General features: G+C 37.0%; 1 protein-coding gene across 1 annotated transcript in view; it reads right to left on the reverse strand.

Annotated features, from left to right (window-relative positions):
- Window positions 1-21,070, reverse strand: part of tshz3b (teashirt zinc finger homeobox 3b) — a 75,828-nt gene extending 54,758 nt beyond the window's left edge. The window contains exon 1 of the mRNA XM_061963424.2: window positions 20,964-21,070. Coding sequence (XP_061819408.2) covers window positions 20,964-21,003 — 40 coding nt within the window. The 5' untranslated portion in view covers window positions 21,004-21,070. The remainder of the gene's footprint in view (window positions 1-20,963) is intronic.
- Between the last annotated feature and the right edge of the window lie 1,430 nt (window positions 21,071-22,500).

Consider the following 22,500-nt stretch of genomic DNA (forward strand, 5'->3'; position numbering starts at 1 on the left):
TTTTTATGGGCTTTCCTCTTTGTGATGTTAAGTTCCTGTTATGCGCTGTTATACAGTATATGCCTTGAGCTCTTATTTTGAAGGCGCTAAGAGCGGAAGTGACGACACGTTGGAGTGGAGCGGAGGTTTTTGAAAGAAGGTAAATAAAGTGGTCCTGATGTAAACTGGAGCCTCCGTGTTTGTTATTTTGTAGTTTCATACAGTATAGGCCACATTTATAAACCCTCGCTTACACTTTTTTAAATAGATTCAATCTTGCACGTGGAAAGTTGAAGTGAGGGCTTTAGTTGATATAACACTCCCGTCAGGGGGTGCATTAATCCAGCACAACAGCGGCTCATGGACTTATTTTATAAGTAAAGGTAAGACCATAATAATGTTGTTTTTTTAATTAAATGTGCTTTTTTGTGTGCTACAGTTTGTATGTGTAAAGTTAAAGTTAAGTTAAAGTAGCAATGATTGTCACACACACACTAGGTGTAATGAAATGTGTCCTCTGCATTTGACCCATCCCCTTGTTCACCCCCTGGGAGGTGAGGGGAGCAGTGGGCAGCAGCGGCGCCGCGCCCGGGAATCATTGTTGTTGATTTAACCCCCAATTCCAAGCCTTGATGCTGAGTGCCAAGCAGGGAAGAATGCTGGTATGAGCTTTTAAACATAACCCGTTAACTGCTGCCAATCAAATGGTGAATAAGATACTCTTTATGTTTGTAAATGTGACTGTGATGAAGTCAGTGCCTCACCAGCCATCAACCTCACCACACCTCACTGCTCCAGACTATATCAAGTCATATGTGTTAGTGTTTGTGTGTTTGTTGTCTGTCAACCTGTGTTAGTGTTTGTGTGATTGTTGTCTGTCAACCTGTGTTAGTGTTTGTGTTTATTGTCTGTCAACCTGTGTTAGTGTTTGTGTGTTTGTTGTCTGTCAACCCGTGTTAGTGTTGTGTGATTGTTGTCTGTCAACCTGTGTTAGTGTTTGTGTGATTGTTGTCTGTCAACCTGTGTTAGTGTTTGTGTGTTTGTAGTCTGTCAACCTGTGTTAGTGTTTGTGTGTTTGTTGTCTGTCAACCTGTGTTAGTGTTTGTGTTTATTGTCTGTCAACCTGTGTTAGTGTTTGTGTGTTTGTAGTCTGTCAACCTGTGTTAGTGTTTGTGTGTTTGTAGTCTGTCAACCTGTGTTAGTGTTTGTGTGTTTGTAGTCTGTCAACCTGTGTTAGTGTTTGTGTTTATTGTCTGTCAACCTGTGTTAGTGTTTGTGTGTTTGTTGTCTGTCAACCTGTGTTAGTGTTTGTGTGTTTGTAGTCTGTCAACCTGTGTTAGTGTTTGTGTGATTGTTGTCTGTCAACCTGTGTTAGTGTTTGTGTGTTTGTTGTCTGTCAACCTGTGTTAGTGTTGTGTGTTTGTAGTCTGTCAACCTGTGTTAGTGTTTGTGTGTTTGTTGTCTGTCAACCTGTGTTAGTGTTTGTGTGTTTGTTGTCTGTCAACCTGTGTTAGTGTTTGTGTGTTTGTAGTCTGTCAACCTGTGTTAGTGTTTGTGTGTTTATTGTCTGTCAACCTGTGTTAGTGTTTGTGTGTTTGTAGTCTGTCAACCTGTGTTAGTGTTTGTGTGTTTGTTGTCTGTCAACCTGTGTTAGTGTTTGTGTGTTTGTTGTCTGTCAACCTGTGTTAGTGTTTGTGTGTTTGTTGTCTGTCAACCTGTGTTAGTGTTTGTGTGTTTGTAGTCTGTCAACCTGTGTTAGTGTTGTGTGATTGTTGTCTGTCAACCTGTGTTAGTGTTTGTGTGTTTGTAGTCTGTCAATCTGTGTTAGTGTTTGTGTGTTTGTTGTCTGTCAACCTGTGTTAGTGTTTGTGTGTTTGTTGTCTGTCAACCTGTGTTAGTGTTGTGTGTTTGTTGTCTGTCAACCTGTGTTAGTGTTTGTGTGATCGTTGTCTGTCAACCTGTGTTAGTGTTTGTGTGATTGTTGTCGGTCAACCTGTGTTAGTGTTGTGTGATCGTTGTCTGTCAACCTGTGTTAGTGTTTGTGTGATTGTTGTCTGTCAACCTGTGTTAGTGTTTGTGTGATCGTTGTCTGTCAACCTGTGTTAGTGTTTGTGTGATTGTTGTCCGTCAACCTGTGTTAGTGTTTGTGTGATTGTTGTCTGTCAACCTGTGTCAGTGATGTGTGATTGTTGTCTGTCAACCTGTGTTAGTGTTTGTGTGTTTGTTGTCTGTCAACCTGTGTTAGTGTTGTGTGATTGTTGTCTGTCAACCTGTGTTAGTGTTTGTGTGATTGTTGTCTGTCAACCTGTGTTAGTGTTTGAGTGTTTGTTGTCTGTCAACCTGTGTTAGTGTTTGTGTGTTTGTAGTCTGTCAACCTGTGTTAGTGTTTGTGTGTTTATTGTCTGTCAACCTGTGTTAGTGTTTGTGTGTTTGTTGTCTGTCAACCTGTGTTAGTGTTTGTGTGTTTGTTGTCTGTCAACCTGTGTTAGTGTTTGTGTGTTTGTTGTCTGTCAACCTGTGTTAGTGTTTGTGTGTTTGTAGTCTGTCAACCTGTGTTAGTGTTTGTGTGTTTGTAGTCTGTCAACCTGTGTTAGTGTTTGTGTGTTTGTAGTCTGTCAACCTGTGTTAGTGTTTGTGTTTATTGTCTGTCAACCTGTGTTAGTGTTTGTGTGTTTGTTGTCTGTCAACCTGTGTTAGTGTTTGTGTGTTTGTAGTCTGTCAACCTGTGTTAGTGTTTGTGTGATTGTTGTCTGTCAACCTGTGTTAGTGTTTGTGTGTTTGTTGTCTGTCAACCTGTGTTAGTGTTGTGTGTTTGTAGTCTGTCAACCTGTGTTAGTGTTTGTGTGTTTGTTGTCTGTCAACCTGTGTTAGTGTTTGTGTGTTTGTTGTCTGTCAACCTGTGTTAGTGTTTGTGTGTTTGTAGTCTGTCAACCTGTGTTAGTGTTTGTGTGTTTATTGTCTGTCAACCTGTGTTAGTGTTTGTGTGTTTGTAGTCTGTCAACCTGTGTTAGTGTTTGTGTGTTTGTTGTCTGTCAACCTGTGTTAGTGTTTGTGTGTTTGTTGTCTGTCAACCTGTGTTAGTGTTTGTGTGTTTGTTGTCTGTCAACCTGTGTTAGTGTTTGTGTGTTTGTAGTCTGTCAACCTGTGTTAGTGTTGTGTGATTGTTGTCTGTCAACCTGTGTTAGTGTTTGTGTGTTTGTAGTCTGTCAATCTGTGTTAGTGTTTGTGTGTTTGTTGTCTGTCAACCTGTGTTAGTGTTTGTGTGTTTGTTGTCTGTCAACCTGTGTTAGTGTTGTGTGTTTGTTGTCTGTCAACCTGTGTTAGTGTTTGTGTGTTTGTAGTCTGTCAACCTGTGTTAGTGTTTGTGTGATTGTTGTCTGTCAACCTGTGTTAGTGTTTGTGTGTTTGTTGTCTGTCAACCTGTGTTAGTGTTTGTGTGTTTGTAGTCTGTCAACCTGTGTTAGTGTTGTGTGATTGTTGTCTGTCAACCTGTGTTAGTGTTTGTGTGTTTGTAGTCTGTCAATCTGTGTTAGTGTTTGTGTGTTTGTTGTCTGTCAACCTGTGTTAGTGTTTGTGTGTTTGTTGTCTGTCAACCTGTGTTAGTGTTGTGTGTTTGTTGTCTGTCAACCTGTGTTAGTGTTTGTGTGATCGTTGTCTGTCAACCTGTGTTAGTGTTTGTGTGATTGTTGTCGGTCAACCTGTGTTAGTGTTGTGTGATCGTTGTCTGTCAACCTGTGTTAGTGTTTGTGTGATTGTTGTCTGTCAACCTGTGTTAGTGTTTGTGTGATCGTTGTCTGTCAACCTGTGTTAGTGTTTGTGTGATTGTTGTCCGTCAACCTGTGTTAGTGTTTGTGTGATTGTTGTCTGTCAACCTGTGTCAGTGATGTGTGATTGTTGTCTGTCAACCTGTGTTAGTGTTTGTGTGTTTGTTGTCTGTCAACCTGTGTTAGTGTTGTGTGATTGTTGTCTGTCAACCTGTGTTAGTGTTTGTGTGATTGTTGTCTGTCAACCTGTGTTAGTGTTTGAGTGTTTGTTGTCTGTCAACCTGTGTTAGTGTTTGTGTGTTTGTAGTCTGTCAACCTGTGTTAGTGTTTGTGTGTTTATTGTCTGTCAACCTGTGTTAGTGTTTGTGTGTTTGTAGTCTGTCAACCTGTGTTAGTGTTTGTGTGTTTGTTGTCTGTCAACCTGTGTTAGTGTTTGTGTGTTTGTTGTCTGTCAACCTGTGTTAGTGTTTGTGTGTTTGTTGTCTGTCAACCTGTGTTAGTGTTTGTGTGTTTGTAGTCTGTCAACCTGTGTTAGTGTTGTGTGATTGTTGTCTGTCAACCTGTGTTAGTGTTTGTGTGTTTGTAGTCTGTCAATCTGTGTTAGTGTTTGTGTGTTTGTTGTCTGTCAACCTGTGTTAGTGTTTGTGTGTTTGTTGTCTGTCAACCTGTGTTAGTGTTGTGTGTTTGTTGTCTGTCAACCTGTGTTAGTGTTTGTGTGATCGTTGTCTGTCAACCTGTGTTAGTGTTTGTGTGATTGTTGTCCGTCAACCTGTGTTAGTGTTGTGTGATCGTTGTCTGTCAACCTGTGTTAGTGTTTGTGTGATTGTTGTCTGTCAACCTGTGTTAGTGTTTGTGTGATCGTTGTCTGTCAACCTGTGTTAGTGTTTGTGTGATTGTTGTCTGTCAACCTGTGTTAGTGTTTGTGTGATTGTTGTCTGTCAACCTGTGTTAGTGTTTGTGTGTTTGTAGTCTGTCAACCTGTGTTAGTGTTTGTGTGTTTGTTGTCTGTCAACCTGTGTTAGTGTTTGTGTGTTTGTTGTCTGTCAACCTGTGTTAGTGTTGTGTGTTTGTTGTCTGTCAACCTGTGTTAGTGTTTGTGTGATCGTTGTCTGTCAACCTGTGTTAGTGTTTGTGTGATTGTTGTCTGTCAACCTGTGTTAGTGTTTGTGTGATTGTTGTCTGTCAACCTGTGTCAGTGATGTGTGATTGTTGTCTGTCAACCTGTGTTAGTGTTTGTGTGTTTGTTGTCTGTCAACCTGTGTTAGTGTTGTGTGATTGTTGTCTGTCAACCTGTGTTAGTGTTTGTGTGATTGTTGTCTGTCAACCTGTGTTAGTGTTTGTGTGATCGTTGTCTGTCAACCTGTGTTAGTGTTTGTGTGATTGTTGTCTGTCAACCTGTGTTAGTGTTTGTGTGATTGTTGTCTGTCAACCTGTGTCAGTGATGTGTGATTGTTGTCTGTCAACCTGTGTTAGTGTTTGTGTGTTTGTTGTCTGTCAACCTGTGTTAGTGTTGTGTGATTGTTGTCTGTCAACCTGTGTTAGTGTTTGTGTGATTGTTGTCTGTCAACCTGTGTTAGTGTTTGAGTGTTTGTTGTCTGTCAACCTGTGTTAGTGTTTGTGTGTTTGTAGTCTGTCAACCTGTGTTAGTGTTGTGTGTTTGTTGTCTGTCAACCTGTGTCAGTGATGTGTGATTGTTGTCTGTCAACCTGTGTTAGTGTTTGTGTGTTTGTTGTCTGTCAACCTGTGTTAGTGTTGTGTGATTGTTGTCTGTCAACCTGTGTTAGTGTTTGTGTGATTGTTGTCTGTCAACCTGTGTTAGTGTTTGTGTGATTGTAGTCTGTCAACCTGTGTTAGTGTTGTGTGTTTGTAGTTTGTCAACCTGTGTTAGTGTTGTGTGTTTGTAGTCTGTCAACCTGTGTTAGTGTTTGTGTGTTTATTGTCTGTCAACCTGTGTTAGTGTTGCGGAAGAAAGAGTGGATCTGAGACATGGATGAAGTCATTTGCTAGTTTGAGTGCATTGTGAAAGTGAAAGTGAAAGTGAAAGTGAAAGTGAAAGTGAAAGTGATGTGACCAGCTGGAAGTTGCTTTGGAGAACTTTGTGAAGACTTTTGAAAAAGTGACCTAAGTATTAAGAAATGTGTCCTAGTCACTCTGCACATTTTGCACACATGCGTACTAGGTCCTGTTGCACCGGCTGTTGGAGGGGGAGGGCTCTTAAACGACCATTCACTGTGTGTGTGTGTGTGTGTGTGTGTGTGTGTGTGTGTGTGTGTGTGTGTGTGTGTGTGTGTGTGTGTGTGTGTGTGTGTGTGTGTGTGTGTGTGTGTGTGTGTGTGTGTGTGTGTGCTTGACCATTAGGATCATTGATGAATGAGGCTGTCAGAGGGCAGACAATTAAATCAAATATGAAACAAAGTCTCTCTGACGGAACAAAGCATTCTTCTGCCTCGCCGTGTGTGTGTGTGTGTGTGTGTGTGTGTGTGTGTGTGTGTGTGTGTGTGTGTGTGTGTGTGTGTGTGTGTGTGTGTGTGTGTGTGTGTGTGTGTGTGTGTGTGTGTGTGTGTAATTTTGCATGCTTGTTTATATGTATTGTAAAGTCACTGCAGCATGCCGTGTGCACATGCACCACTGCACATATGTAATGACATGCATTACTGTGTGTGTGTGTGTGTGTGTGTGTGTGTGTGTGTGTGTGTGTGTGTGTGTGTGTGTGTGTGTGTGTGTGTGTGTGTGTGTGTGTGTGTGTGTGTGTGTGTGTGTGTGTGTGTGGCTACTACAGTTGTATGCAAGTGAAAACAATGTGAGGGCTGCAGTGAATATTAGATGTCAGGCATGAATGATTGTGAATAAAGTAAAAGTGTAACATGTATTCACCAAGTAAAAGTGTAACATGTATTCACCAAGTAAAAGTGTAACATGTATTCACCAAGTAAAAGTCTAACATGTATTCACCAAGTAAAAGTGTAACATGTATTCACCAAGTAAAAGTGTAACATGTATTCACCAAGTAAAAGTATAACATGTATTCACCAAGTAAAAGTGTAACATGTATTCACCAAGTAAAAGTGTAACATGTATTCACCAAGTAAAAGTGTAACATGTATTCACCAAGTAAAAGTATAACATGTATTCACCAAGTAAAAGTGTAACATGTATTCACCAAGTAAAAGTGTAACATGTATTCACCAAGTAAAAGTGTAACATGTATTCACCAAGTAAAAGTGTAACATGTATTCACCAAGTAAAAGTGTAACATGTATTCACCAAGTAAAAGTGTAACATGTATTCACCAAGTAAAAGTGTAACATGTATTCACCAAGTAAAAGTGTAACATGTATTCACCAAGTAAAAGTGTAACATGTATTCACCAAGTAAAAGTGTAACATGTATTCACCAAGTAAAAGTGTAACATGTATTCACCAAGTAAAAGTGTAACATGTATTCACCAAGTAAAAGTGTAACATGTATTCACCAAGTAAAAGTGTAACATGTATTCACCAAGTAAAAGTGTAACATGTATTCACCAAGTAAAAGTATAACATGTATTCACCAAGTAAAAGTATAACATGTATTCACCAAGTAAAAGTGTAACATGTATTCACCAAGTAAAAGTGTAACATGTATTCGCCAAGTAAAAGTGTAACATGTATTCGCCAAGTAAAAGTGTAACATGTATTCACCAAGTAAAAGTGTAACATGTATTCACCAAGTAAAAGTGTAACATGTATTCACCAAGTAAAAGTGTAACATGTATTCACCAAGTAAAAGTGTAACATGTATTCACCAAGTAAAAGTGTAACATGTATTCACCAAGTAAAAGTGTAACATGTATTCACCAAGTAAAAGTGTAACATGTATTCACCAAGTAAAAGTATAACATGTATTCACCAAGTAAAAGTATAACATGTATTCACCAAGTAAAAGTGTAACATGTATTCACCAAGTAAAAGTGTAACATGTATTCACCAAGTAAAAGTGTAACATGTATTCGCCAAGTAAAAGTGTAACATGTATTCACCAAGTAAAAGTGTAACATGTATTCACCAAGTAAAAGTGTAACATGTATTCACCAAGTAAAAGTGTAACATGTATTCACCAAGTAAAAGTGTAACATGTATTCACCAAGTAAAAGTGTAACATGTATTCACCAAGTAAAAGTATAACATGTATTCACCAAGTAAAAGTATAACATGTATTCACCAAGTAAAAGTGTAACATGTATTCACCAAGTAAAAGTGTAACATGTATTCACCAAGTAAAAGTGTAACATGTATTCACCAAGTAAAAGTGTAACATGTATTCACCAAGTAAAAGTGTAACATGTATTCACCAAGTAAAAGTGTAACATGTATTCACCAAGTAAAAGTGTAACATGTATTCACCAAGTAAAAGTGTAACATGTATTCACCAAGTAAAAGTGTAACATGTATTCACCAAGTAAAAGTATAACATGTATTCACCAAGTAAAAGTGTAACATGTATTCACCAAGTAAAAGTGTAACATGTATTCGCCAAGTAAAAGTGTAACATGTATTCGCCAAGTAAAAGTGTAACATGTATTTGCCAAGTAAAAGTGTAACATGTATTCACCAAGTAAAAGTGTAACATGTGTTCACCAAGTAAAAGTGTAACATGTATTCACCAAGTAAAAGTGTAACATGTATTCACCAAGTAATAGTGTAACATGTATTCACCAAGTAAAAGTGTAACATGTATTCACCAAGTAAAAGTGTAACATGTATTCGCCAAGTAAAAGTGTAACATGTATTCGCCAAGTAAAAGTGTAACATGTATTCACCAAGTAAAAGTGTAACATGTATTCACCAAGTAAAAGTGTAACATGTATTCACCAAGTAAAAGTGTAACATGTATTCACCAAGTAAAAGTGTAACATGTATTCACCAAGTAAAAGTGTAACATGTATTCACCAAGTAAAAGTGTAACATGTATTCACCAAGTAAAAGTGTAACATGTATTCACCAAGTAAAAGTGTAACATGTATTCACCAAGTAAAAGTGTAACATGTATTCACCAAGTAAAAGTGTAACATGTATTCACCAAGTAAAAGTGTAACATGTATTCGCCAAGTAAAAGTGTAACATGTATTCGCCAAGTAAAAGTGTAACATGTATTCACCAAGTAAAAGTGTAACATGTATTTGCCAAGTAAAAGTGTAACATGTATTCACCAAGTAAAAGTGTAACATGTATTCACCAAGTAAAAGTGTAACATGTATTCGCCAAGTAAAAGTGTAACATGTATTCACCAAGTAAAAGTGTAACATGTATTCACCAAGTAAAAGTGTAACATGTATTCGCCAAGTAAAAGTGTAACATGTATTTGCCAAGTAAAAGTGTAACATGTATTTGCCAAGTAAAAGTGTAACATGTATTCACCAAGTAAAAGTGTAACATGTATTCACCAAGTAAAAGTGTAACATGTATTCGCCAAGTAAAAGTGTAACATGTATTCACCAAGTAAAAGTGTAACATGTATTCACCAAGTAAAAGTGTAACATGTATTCGCCAAGTAAAAGTGTAACATGTATTTGCCAAGTAAAAGTGTAACATGTATTTGCCAAGTAAAAGTGTAACATGTATTCACCAAGTAAAAGTGTAACATGTATTCACCAAGTAAAAGTGTAACATGTATTCACCAAGTAAAAGTGTAACATGTATTCACCAAGTAAAAGTGTAACATGTATTCGCCAAGTAAAAGTGTAACATGTATTTGCCAAGTAAAAGTGTAACATGTATTTGCCAAGTAAAAGTGTAACATGTATTCACCAAGTAAAAGTGTAACATGTATTCACCAAGTAAAAGTGTAACATGTATTTGCCAAGTAAAAGTGTAACATGTATTTGCCAAGTAAAAGTATAACATGAATTCACCAAGTAAAAGTGTATGATGCATGATGTATGATGTATGATGTATGACTTATGATATATGACTTATGATGTATGACTTATGATGTATGACGTATGATGTATGACGTATAACGTATGACTTATGATGTATGACTTATGATGTATGATGTATGACGTATGACGTATGATGAATGACTTATGATGTATGACATATGACGTATGATGTATGACTTATGATGTATGACTTATGATGTATGATGCATGACTTATGATGTATGACTTATGATGTATGATGCATGACTTATGATGTATGATGCATGACTTATGATGTATGATGTATGACGTATCATCATTTCTTTGTATTCCTTTCATGAACATGTTTATATACAAGCCATATCCAGTTGACACTTTCATTGTTGTTTTGTTTCTTCTACATTTACATCATCAGAAAAGAGCAGATGGAAGAATATTATTCTTATATTTATTTGCCCCTTTTTAACATCAATTATTGACATGACTTTTTTACTGTTCCCTCCACCAACACCACAACTACTTTTTAACACAAATGATTGACATGACTTTATCACTGTTCCCTCCACCAACACCACAACTACAACATACTTTTTAACACCAATGATTGACATGACTTTATCACTGTTCCCTCCACCAACACCCCAACTACTTTTTAACACAAATGATTGACATGACTTTATCACTGTTCCCTCCACCAACACCCCAACTACAACATACTTTTTAACACCAATGATTGACATGACTTTATCACTGTTCCCTCCACCAACTCCCCAACTACTTTTTAACACCAATGATTGACATGACTTTATCACTGTTCCTTCCACCAACACCCCAACTACTTTTTAACACAAATGATTGACATGACTTTATCACTGTTCCCTCCACCAACACCCCAACTACTTTTTAACACAAATGATTGACATGACTTTATCACTGTTCCCTCCACCAACACCCCAACTACTTTTTAACACAAATGATTGACATGACTTTATCACTGTTCCCTCCACCAACACCCCAACTACTTTTTAACACAAATGATTGACATGACTTTATCACTGTTCCCTCCACCAACACCCCAACTACAACATACTTTTTAACACCAATGATTGACATGACTTTATCACTGTTCCCTCCACCAACTCCCCAACTACTTTTTAACACCAATGATTGACATGACTTTATCACTGTTCCTTCCACCAACACCCCAACTACTTTTTAACACAAATGATTGACATGACTTTATCACTGTTCCCTCCACCAACACCCCAACTACTTTTTAACACAAATGATTGACATGACTTTATCACTGTTCCCTCCACCAACACCCCAACTACTTTTTAACACCAATTATTGACATGACTTTATCACTGTTCCCTCCACCAACACCACAACTACAACATACTTTTTAACACCAATGATTGACATGACTTTATCACTGTTCCCTCCACCAACACCCCAACTACTTTTTAACACCAATGATTGACATGACTTTATCACTGTTCCCTCCACCAACACCCCAACTACTTTTTAACACCAATGATTGACATGACTTTATCACTGTTCCCTCCACCAACACCCCAACTACTTTTTAACACAAATGATTGACATGACTTTATCACTGTTCCCTCCACCAACACCTCAACTACTTTTTAACACAAATTATTGACATGACTTTATCACTGTTCCCTCCACCAACACCCCAACTACTTTTTAACACAAATGATTGACATGACTTTATCACTGTTCCCTCCACCAACACCCCAACTACAACATACTTTTTAACACCAATGATTGACATGACTTTATCACTGTTCCCTCCACCAACTCCCCAACTACTTTTTAACACCAATTATTGACATGACTTTATCACTGTTCCTTCCACCAACACCCCAACTACTTTTTAACACAAATGATTGACATGACTTTATCACTGTTCCCTCCACCAACACCCCAACTACAACATACTTTTTAACACCAATGATTGACATGACTTTATCACTGTTCCCTCCACCAACTCCCCAACTACTTTTTAACACCAATTATTGACATGACTTTATCACTGTTCCTTCCACCAACACCCCAACTACTTTTTAACACAAATGATTGACATGACTTTATCACTGTTCCCTCCACCAACACCCCAACTACAACATACTTTTTAACACCAATGATTGACATGACTTTATCACTGTTCCCTCCACCAACACCCCAACTACTTTTTAACACAAATGATTGACATGACTTTATGACTGTTCCTTCCACCAACACCTCAACTACTTTTTAACACAAATTATTGACATGACTTTATCACTGTTACCTCCTCAAAGATATTCTTCCAACTTCTGAAGTCTTTGTCTAGACAATTCCATGCTTTCACACCAGCAGCAGATAAGCATGTCCTCATACATCCCACGTCATCAGAGGTGGGTAGTAACACGCTACATTTACTCCGTTACATCTACTTGAGTAACTTTTGGGATAAATTGTACTTCTAAGAGTAGTTTTAATGCAACATACTTTTACTTTTACTTGAGTATATTTATAGAGAAGAAACGCTACTTTTACTCCGCTACTTTTATCTACATTCAGCTCGCTACTCGCTACTAATTTTTATCCATCTGTTAATGCACACTTTGTTTGTTTTGGTCTGTCAGACAGACCTTCATAGTGCCTGCGTTTCAACAAATACAGTCACTGGTGACGTTCACTCCGTTCCACCAATCAGATGCAGTCACTGGTGACGTTGGACCAATCAAACAGAGCCAGGTGGTCACATGATCTGACAAACAAGTTGAAAAACTTATTGGGGTGTTACCATTTAGTGGTCAATCGTACGGAATATGTACTGTACTGTGCAATCTACTAATAAAAGTTCCAATCAATCAATCAAAAGTGTGAAGGAAAAAAGACACTTTTTTATTTCAACCGTACATCCCGTCAAAAGCCTAAAGATTGACTGCACAGTTCCTGTCTTCACAATAAATGTGCCGCTCCATGGCGCCTGCACTTTCAAAATAAGAGTCTCCGAAAGCCTGCGCAAACAAGCTAGCAAGCTACGGAGTTTGCCGCCAATGTATTTCTTGTAAAGTGTATAAAAACGAATATGGAAGCTGGACAAATAAGATGGCAAAAACCAACCACTTTCATGTGGTATTAGACAGAAAAGAAGAACTTTTTTTCTCCTCCATTTGAAAACGTGGACGTTATCATCACTACTGTCTGATTACAATCAACGCAAGTCATCAGAATCAGGTAATACACCAACTTATATTCTTGTCTTCATGAAAGAAAGGAATCTATATGTGTTAAACATGCATGTATATTCATTAAAACACCTTTAACATGTAAACAAAAACGGCCAAATAAATAAATATAAACTATATACTGTATATATCAATGTATGTATATATATATATATATATATATATATATATATATATATATATATATATATATATATATATATATATATATATATATATATATATGTATGTGTGTGTGTGTGTGTGTGTGTGTGTGTGTGTGTGTGTGTGTGTGTGTGTATATATATATATATATATATATATATATATATATATATATATATATATATATATATATATATATGTATATATATGATATGTGTGTGTATGTTACTCATCAGTTACTCAGTACTTGAGTAGTTTTTTCACAACATACTTTTTACTTTTACTCAAGTAAATATTTGGGTGACTACTCCTTACTTTTACTTGAGTAATAAATCTCTAAAGTAACAGTACTCTTACTTGAGTACAATTTCTGGCTACTCTACCCACCTCTGTACGTCATACATCATACTTGTATGAAGTATGACGTATGACTTATGACGTATGATGTATGACTTATGACGTATGACTTATGATGCATGACTTATGACTTATGACTTATGATATATGACGTATGACATATGACATATGACATATGACGTATGACGTATAACTTATGACGTATGATGTATGATGTATGACTCATGACGTATGACATATGACATGACGTATGATGTATGACTTATGACGTATGATGTGTGATGTATGACTTATGATGTATGACGTATGATGTATGACTTAAGATGTATGATGTATGAGGTATGAGGTATGACTTATGATGTATGAGTTATGATGTATGACTTATGATGTATGATGTATAACTTATGATGTATGATGTATGACTTATGATGTGTGACTTATGATGCATGACTTATGACATATGATGTATGATGTATGACTTATGATGTATGATGTATGATGTATGATGCATGACTTCTGATGTATGATGTATAACTTATGATGTATGATGTATGACTTATGATGTGTGACTTATGATGCATGACTTATGACATATGATGTATGATGTATGACTTATGATGTATGATGTATGATGTATGATGCATGACTTCTGATGTATGATGCATGACTTATGATGTATGATGTATGACATATGATGCATGACTTATTGATTGATTGATTGAGACTTGTATTAGTAGGTTGCACAGTGAAGTACATATTCGGTACAATTGACCACTAAATGGTAACACCCCAATAAGTTTTTACACTTCTTTAAGTCGGGGTCCACTTCAATTGATTGATGATACAGATATATACTATCAGATATACTATCATCATGATACAGATATATACTATCATATATACTATCATCATAATACAGATATATACTATCATATATACTATCATCATAATACAGATATATACTATCATATATACTATCATCATAATACAGATATATACTATCATATATACTATCATCATAATACAGATATATACTATCATATATACAATCATCATAATACAGATATATACTATCATATATACAATCATCATAATACAGATATATACTATCATATATACTATCATCATAATACAGATATATACTATCATATATACTATCATCATGATACAGATATATACTATCAGATATATACTATCATCATAATACAGATATATACTATCATATATACTATCATCATAATACAGATATATACTATCATATATACTATCATCATAATACAGATATATACTATCATATATACTATCATCATAATACAGATATATACTATCATATATACTATCATCATAATACAGATATATACTATCATATATACTATCATCATAATACAGATATATACTATCATATATACTATCATCATAATACAGATATATACTATCATATATACTATCATCATAATACAGTCATCACACAAGATCATCATCACATTGAATTATTTACATTATTTACAATTCGGGGTGTGGGGGGGGGGTTTGGTTTGGTTGTTATCATCAGTCATCAACAATTGAGAACAGAGAAATGGACATTGGAACAGTGTAGGTCTGACTTGGTAGGATATGTACAGCAAGTAGTGGACAGAGAGAGAGAGAGAGAGAGAGAGAGAGAGAGAGAGAGAGAAAGAGAGAGAGAGAGAGAGAGAGAGAGAGAGAGAGAGAGAAAGAGAGAGAGAGAGAGAGAGAGAGAGAGAGAGAGAGAGAGAGAGAGAGAGATCAGAAAGCATAAGAAAAAGTATCTGCATTTGATTGTTTACATTTGATTAGTAACAACAACCCGGGGAGGGTGTTAGTTTAGGGTTGAAGTTGCCTGGAGGTGTACTTTTTTGCGGTTTTGAAGGAGGATAGAGATGCATGACTTATGATGTATGATGTATGATGTATGACTTATGATGTGTGACTTATGACGTATGATGTATGATGTATGACTTATAATGTATGATGTATGATGTATGACCTATGATGTATGACTTATGATGTATGATGATTGATGCATGACTTATGATGTATGATGTATGACTTATGATGTATGACTTATGATGTGTGACTTATGACGTATGATGTATGATGTATGACTTATAATGTATGATGTATGACCTATGATGTATGATGTATGACTATTGATGCATGACTTATTATGTATGATCTATGATGTATGACTTATGATGTGTGACTTATGACGTATGATGTATGATGTATGACTTATAATGTATGATGTATGATGTATGACCTATGATGTATGACTTATGATGTATGATGATTGATGCATGACTTATGATGTATGATGTATGACTTATGATGTATGACTTATGATGTGTGACTTATGACGTATGATGTATGATGTATGACTTATAATGTATGATGTATGACTTATGATGTATGACTTATGATGTATGACTTATGATGTGTGACTTATGATGTATGATGTATGATGTATGATGCATGATTAATGACTTATGACGTATGACATATGATGTATGACGTATGACTTGTGATGTATGACTTATGATTTATGACTTATGATGTATGATGCATGATGTATGATGTATGACGTATGACTTGTGATGTATGACTTATGATTTATGACTTATGATGTATGATGCATGATGTATGATGTATGACTTATGATGTATGATGCATAACTTATGATGTATAACTTATGATGTATGATGCATGACGTAGGATGTATGACTTATGATGTATGATGTATGACTTATGATGTATGACTTATGATGTATGACATATGATGTATGATGTATGACTTATGATGTATGATGCATAACTTATGATGTATAACTTATGATGTATGATGCATGACGTAGGATGTATGACTTATGATGTATGACATATGATGTATGATGTATGATGTATGACTTATGATGTATGACTTATAGCGAGTAAGCATGGAGATGGTAAAAAGTTCATTTTGAAAATGGAGTCTTTGAAAAAAAAAAGATTTTAGTTTGTAATTAATTTTTGAAAATGATGAATTAATTTATTATTGAAATCAAGTAAAAATTGTGATTTGAAGGTGAATATTTATTGATCCCCCCTAATGATCATAGACCGGATTGCAATGTGTTAGTCCAAATAAATACTAAATATGGAGACATCCTGAAGGACTTCAAGTCCATCAGCTGCTCCAAGTCTCAGTCCATGGTTCTCGCCAGGAATTTCTGGGTTGGGGAGAAGATCTTGGAGGAGTTCAAGTACCTCAGAGTCTTGTTCACCAGTGAGTGGATGTGATATCGCTGCAGCGTCTGCAGTCATGCCGACCATGTATCGCTCTGTCATGGTGAAGAAGGAGTGAGCCGGAAGGCAAAGCTCTCAATTATGTTCCCATCCTCACCTATGGTCATGATCTTTGGGTTATGACCAAAGGACAAGATCACGGGGACAAGATCTATGTTCCCATCCTCACCTATGGTCATGATCTTTGGGTTATGACCAAAGGACAAGATCACGGGGACAAGATCTATGTTCCCATCCTCACCTATGGTCATGATCTTTGGGTTATGACCAAAGGACAAGATCACGGGGACAAGATCTATGTTCCCATCCTCACCTATGGTCATGATCTTTGGGTTATGACCAAAGGACAAGATCACGGGGACACGATCTACATTCCCATCCTCACCTATGGTCATGATCTTTGGGTTATGACCAAAGGACAAGATCACGGGGACACGATCTACATTCCCATCCTCACCTATGGTCATGATCTTTGGGTTATGACCAAAGGACAAGATCACGGGGACACGATCTACATTCCCATCCTCACCTATGGTCATGATCTTTGGGTTATGACCAAAGGACAAGATCACGGGGACACGATCTACATTCCCATCCTCACCTATGGTCATGATCTTTGGGTTATGACCAAAGGACAGGATCACGGGGACAAGATCTACATTCCCATCCCCACCTATGGTGATGATCTTTGGGTTATGACCAAAGGACAAGATCACGGGGACAAGATCTATGTTCCCATCCTCACCTATGGTCATGATCTTTGGGTTATGACCAAAGGACAAGATCACGGGGACAAGATCTACGTTCCCATCCTCACCTATGGTCATGATCTTTGGGTTATGACCAAAGGACAAGATCACGAGGACAAGATCTACGTTCCCATCCTCACCTATGGTCATGATCTTTGGGTTATGACCAAAGGACAAGATCACGGGGACACGATCTACATTCCCATCCTCACCTATGGTCATGATCTTTGGGTTATGACCAAAGGACAAGATCACGGGGACACGATCTACATTCCCATCCTCACCTATGGTCATGATCTTTGGGTTATGACCAAAGGACAGGATCACGGGGACAAGATATACATTCCCATCCCCACCTATGGTGATGATCTTTGGGTTATGACCAAAGGACACGTTCACAAGGACAAGATCTACGTTCCCATCCTCACCTATGGTCATGATCTTTGGGTTATGACCAAAGGACAAGATCAAGGGGACAAGATCTACATTCCCATCCTCACCTATGGTCATGATCTTTGGGTTATGACCAAAGGACAAGATCACGAGGACAAGATCTACATTCCCATCCTCACCTATGGTCATGATCTTTGGGTTATGACCAAAGGACAGGATCACGGGGACAAGATATACATTCCCATCCCCACCTATGGTGATGATCTTTGGGTTATGACCAAAGGACACGTTCACAAGGACAAGATCTACGTTCCCATCCTCACCTATGGTCATGATCTTTGGGTTATGACCAAAGGACAAGATCAAGGGGACAAGATCTACATTCCCATCCTCACCTATAGTCATGATCTTTGGGTTATGACCAAAGGACAAGATCACGAGGACAAGATCTACATTCCCATCCTCACCTATGGTCATGATCTTTGGGTTATGAGCAAAGGACAAGATCACGAGGACAAGATCTACGTTCCCATCCTCACCTATGGTCATGATCTTTGGGTTATGACCAAAGGACAAGATCACGAGGACAAGATCTGCGTTCCCATCCTCACCTATGGTCAGGATCTTTGGGTTATGACCAAAGGACATGATAACCGGTAGAAGCGGCCCAAATGAGTTTCCTCCGCCGGGTGGTGGGTCTCTCCCTTAGAGATAGGGTGAGAAGCTCTGTCATCCGGGAGGAGCTCAAAGTAAAGCCGCTGCTCCTCCACATGGAGAGGAGCCAGATGAGGTGGTTCGGGCATCTGGTCAGGATGCCACCCGAATGCCTCCCTAGGGAGGTGTTTTGGACACGTCCGACCGGTAGGAGGCCACGGGGAAGACCCAGGACACGTTGGGAAGACTATGTCTCCCGGCTGGCCTGGGAACGCCTCGGGATCCCCCAACCTGATCCACACTTTCACCCTTACGGCGGACTCTGAAGGCCGACCTAAGTGCCATGTGGTCCTCCATGAACGTGTGTGTCAACGTGTGTGTGTGTGTGTGTGTGTGTGTGTGTGTGTGTGTGTGTGTGTGTGTGTGTGTGTGTGTGTGTGTGTGTGTGTATACTATAAAGGTGTCCGGGTATCATCCAGGTCGAGTAAAGCGCCACATAAATACACAACATGTTTTTGTACTAAATAAACATAAATACACAACAAGTATTTGTACTAAATAAAAATAAATACACAACATGTATTTGTACTAAATAAACATAAATACACAACATGTATTTGTACTAAATAAATATAGATACACAACATGTATTTGTAGTAAATAAACATAAGTACACAACATGTATTTGTACTAAATAAACATAAATACACAACATGTATTTGTACTAAATAAATACACAACATGTATTTGTACTAAATAAACATAAATACACAACATGTATTTGTAGTAAATGAGTAAAAACAAAATAAATGATTAAAAAAAAACTTCTAACTGACTCCATAACAACTTCCTGTTTCAACAATAAGAGTGAAACATTATTGCATAAATTAATCAAATACTAATAGTATTTTGCACAAGTAAATGATGAAGTACTGATAGTATTTTGAACATGTAAATAATGAAGTACTGATAGTATTTTGAACATGTAAATAATGAAGTACTGATAGTATTTTGCACAAGTAAATGATGAAGTACTGATAGTATTTTGTACATGTAAATAATGAAGTACTGATAGTATTTTGAACATGTAAATAATGAAGTACTGATAGTATTTTGCACAAGTAAATGATGAAGTACTGATAGTATTTTGTACATGTAAATAATGAAGTACTGATAGTATTTTGCACAAGTAAATGATGAAGTAGTGATAGTATTTTGAACATGTAAATAATGAAGTACTGACAGTAGTGTGTACAAGTAAATGATGAAGTACTGATAGTATTTTGTACAAGCAAATAATGAAGTACTGATAGTATTTTGTACAAGCAAATAATGAAGTAATGATAGTAGTGTGTACAAGCAAAGATAAATACTGCAACATAGAAGTAGTGTGTGTGTGACAATCATTGGTACTTTAACTTTAACTTAGTAGTATTGAGTACAAACAAATAATAGTACTAGAAAAAAGAAGTAGTGACATTGTGTAGCAGCAAATACAAGTTTTAGAAAATATGAGTAGTAATATTGTGTACAAGTAAATGAAAGCGGTATAAAAACAACGTATTACAATTGAGTATAAGCAAATGAAAGTACTACAGAAAATAGAAGTAGTGATATTGTGTACACACAATTAAAAGTACTACAAAAAAGAAGTAGTAAAGTCATGTAGAAGCAAATGAAAGTACCATAGAAAATAGAAGTAGTGATTGTGTAAACACAAATGAAAGTACAAGAAAAAAGAAGTAGCAATAGTGTGTACATGTAATTACAAGTACTATAAAAACAAAGTACTATTATTGAGTACAAGTAAATGAAAGCAGTTGAAAATGAAAGTAGTAGTATTTGAGTACAAGTAAATTAAAGTATGATAAAACAAAAGTATTTGAGTAAAAATACATTAAAGTACTATAAAAACAAAGTAATAGTATTTGAGTACAATTACATTATAGTACTATGAAACCAAGTAGTAGTATTTGAGTACAAGAACATTAAAGTACTATAAAACCAAGTAGTAGTAGTATTGGAGTACAAGTACAAAAAAGTATTATAAAAAGAAAGTAGTAGTATTTGAGAAGAAGTAAATGAAAGTAATATAAAAAGAAAGTATTTGAGAACAAGCAAATGAAAGTAATATAAAAAGAAAGTATTTGAGAACAAGCAAATGAAAGTAATATAAAAAGAAAGTATTTGAGAAGAAGTAAATGAAAGTAATATAAACATAAAGTATTTGAGAAGAAGTAAATTAAAGTAATATAAAAAGAAAGTATTTGAGAACAAGCAAATTAAAGTAATATAAAAAGAAAGTATTTGAGAAGAAGTAAATGAAAGTAACATAAAAACAAAGTATTTACGTAGATGAAAGTAGGTCTAAAGACAAAGTATTGAAGTAGTATATGAAGTATTGGAGTACATGAAAGTCCAAGTATTAAAGTAGTATATGAAGTATTTGTGTACGTACCGGATGCGCGGCGCGGCGCGTGCTGCTTCCTCCGCGGCATGTCTGCTTCCTTGCAGCGGCACTTGCTCGCTCCGCAGGCCGCCCGTGAGGCTCCCTGCTCGGCCAGCCTTCTCCTCCACGCCCGCTCAGGACTCCCGCGTGGAAGTGCCGCTCGTACACGCCGAGAGAGGAGTCGCCTTCCCGGGTGGAGTCCCGGTCAAGTCCCGGTCGAGTCCCCGGTGCGCAGCTGCGAGAGTGGCGGACAAACAGACGGCGGCGTCAGTCAAAAGTGGCGAAAAAGAACAAACGGGAAAAAAAATAAAAAAAATAAAAAATATTTCGAGGTCCGTACAGCTGAGCGCGCACACGCACACGCACGCGCCTGCAGACTTACGTGAATGAGCGTCACGCGCACGAGCTAAACAGGTCCTGATGAAGATGAAGAGCATCTGGGGGCGTGCACGCGCGTGTGCGTGCGTGCACGGCTGGATGAAATTGGTGCTTGATTGATCTTCCTGGCAGTGACGCAATAATCAATGACGTCATAATAATAATACTAATAATAGGAAGTGTTTGGATTTTATTGTAAGTTGTTCTAGAAGGCATCAAAGTTCATCTTCTTGCTCACGTGCTCTCCTCCGCGGGAAGACGATGTTTTCCCGGCAGATCTTCCCGCCAGTGTGCGCGCGGCTGCAGCGGTGCGCGCCCTAAGATCCGCCCAAACATCTGTCCGTCTCTCGCGCGCGCGCACGGAGCACCGGGACCGTCACGCCCACCACGTCACGTCACGTCACGCCCACGCACGCACACGCACACGCACACGCACACGCACACGCTCGCTGACTGGCGCGGTCGCGTGCGTGTCTCCTTTGCCTCCGCGCGCGCACTCTCGGCGAGAAAACCTTTTTCATTTTCTCTTTTTCAGGAGGAACAAAGTTGCAGGTAAAATTATACAATTTCTTTTACTGGAAATTAGACATCTCTTTATTATCTTTTACTGGAAAATATACATTTCTTTATTGTCTTTTACTGGAAATTATACATCTCTTTATTATCTTTTACTGGAAATTTGACATCTCTTTATTTTCTTTTACTGGAAATAATACATCTCTTTATTATCTTTTACTGGAAATAATACATCTCTTTATTATCTTTTACTGGAAATAATACATCTCTTTATTATCTTTTACTGGAAATTTGACATCTCTTTATTTTCTTTTACTGGAAAATAAACATCTCTATTTTCTTTTAATGGAAATTATACCTTTTTTTTATCTTTTACTGGAAATTATACGTCTCTTTATTATGTTCTACTGGAGATGATACATTTGTTTATTATATTTTACTGGAAGATGTTTTATGAAGTATGTATAATTATTATTATTATTAGTGATGATTTTCATCACAAAATAAAGTTGTCATGGTAACTAAAAGTAGAAACTATTATTAGTTGAATGTTTGCATGTCAATGTTTTCTATACTCTAATAATAATTATACACATAATGACAGCAATAATATTAATAATAATAACGTTTTAATGGGAAATAATGATTTTAA

The sequence above is a fragment of the Nerophis lumbriciformis genome, linkage group LG06 (assembly GCF_033978685.3).
Source record: "Nerophis lumbriciformis linkage group LG06, RoL_Nlum_v2.1, whole genome shotgun sequence".
Lineage (NCBI taxonomy): Eukaryota > Metazoa > Chordata > Actinopteri > Syngnathiformes > Syngnathidae > Nerophis > Nerophis lumbriciformis.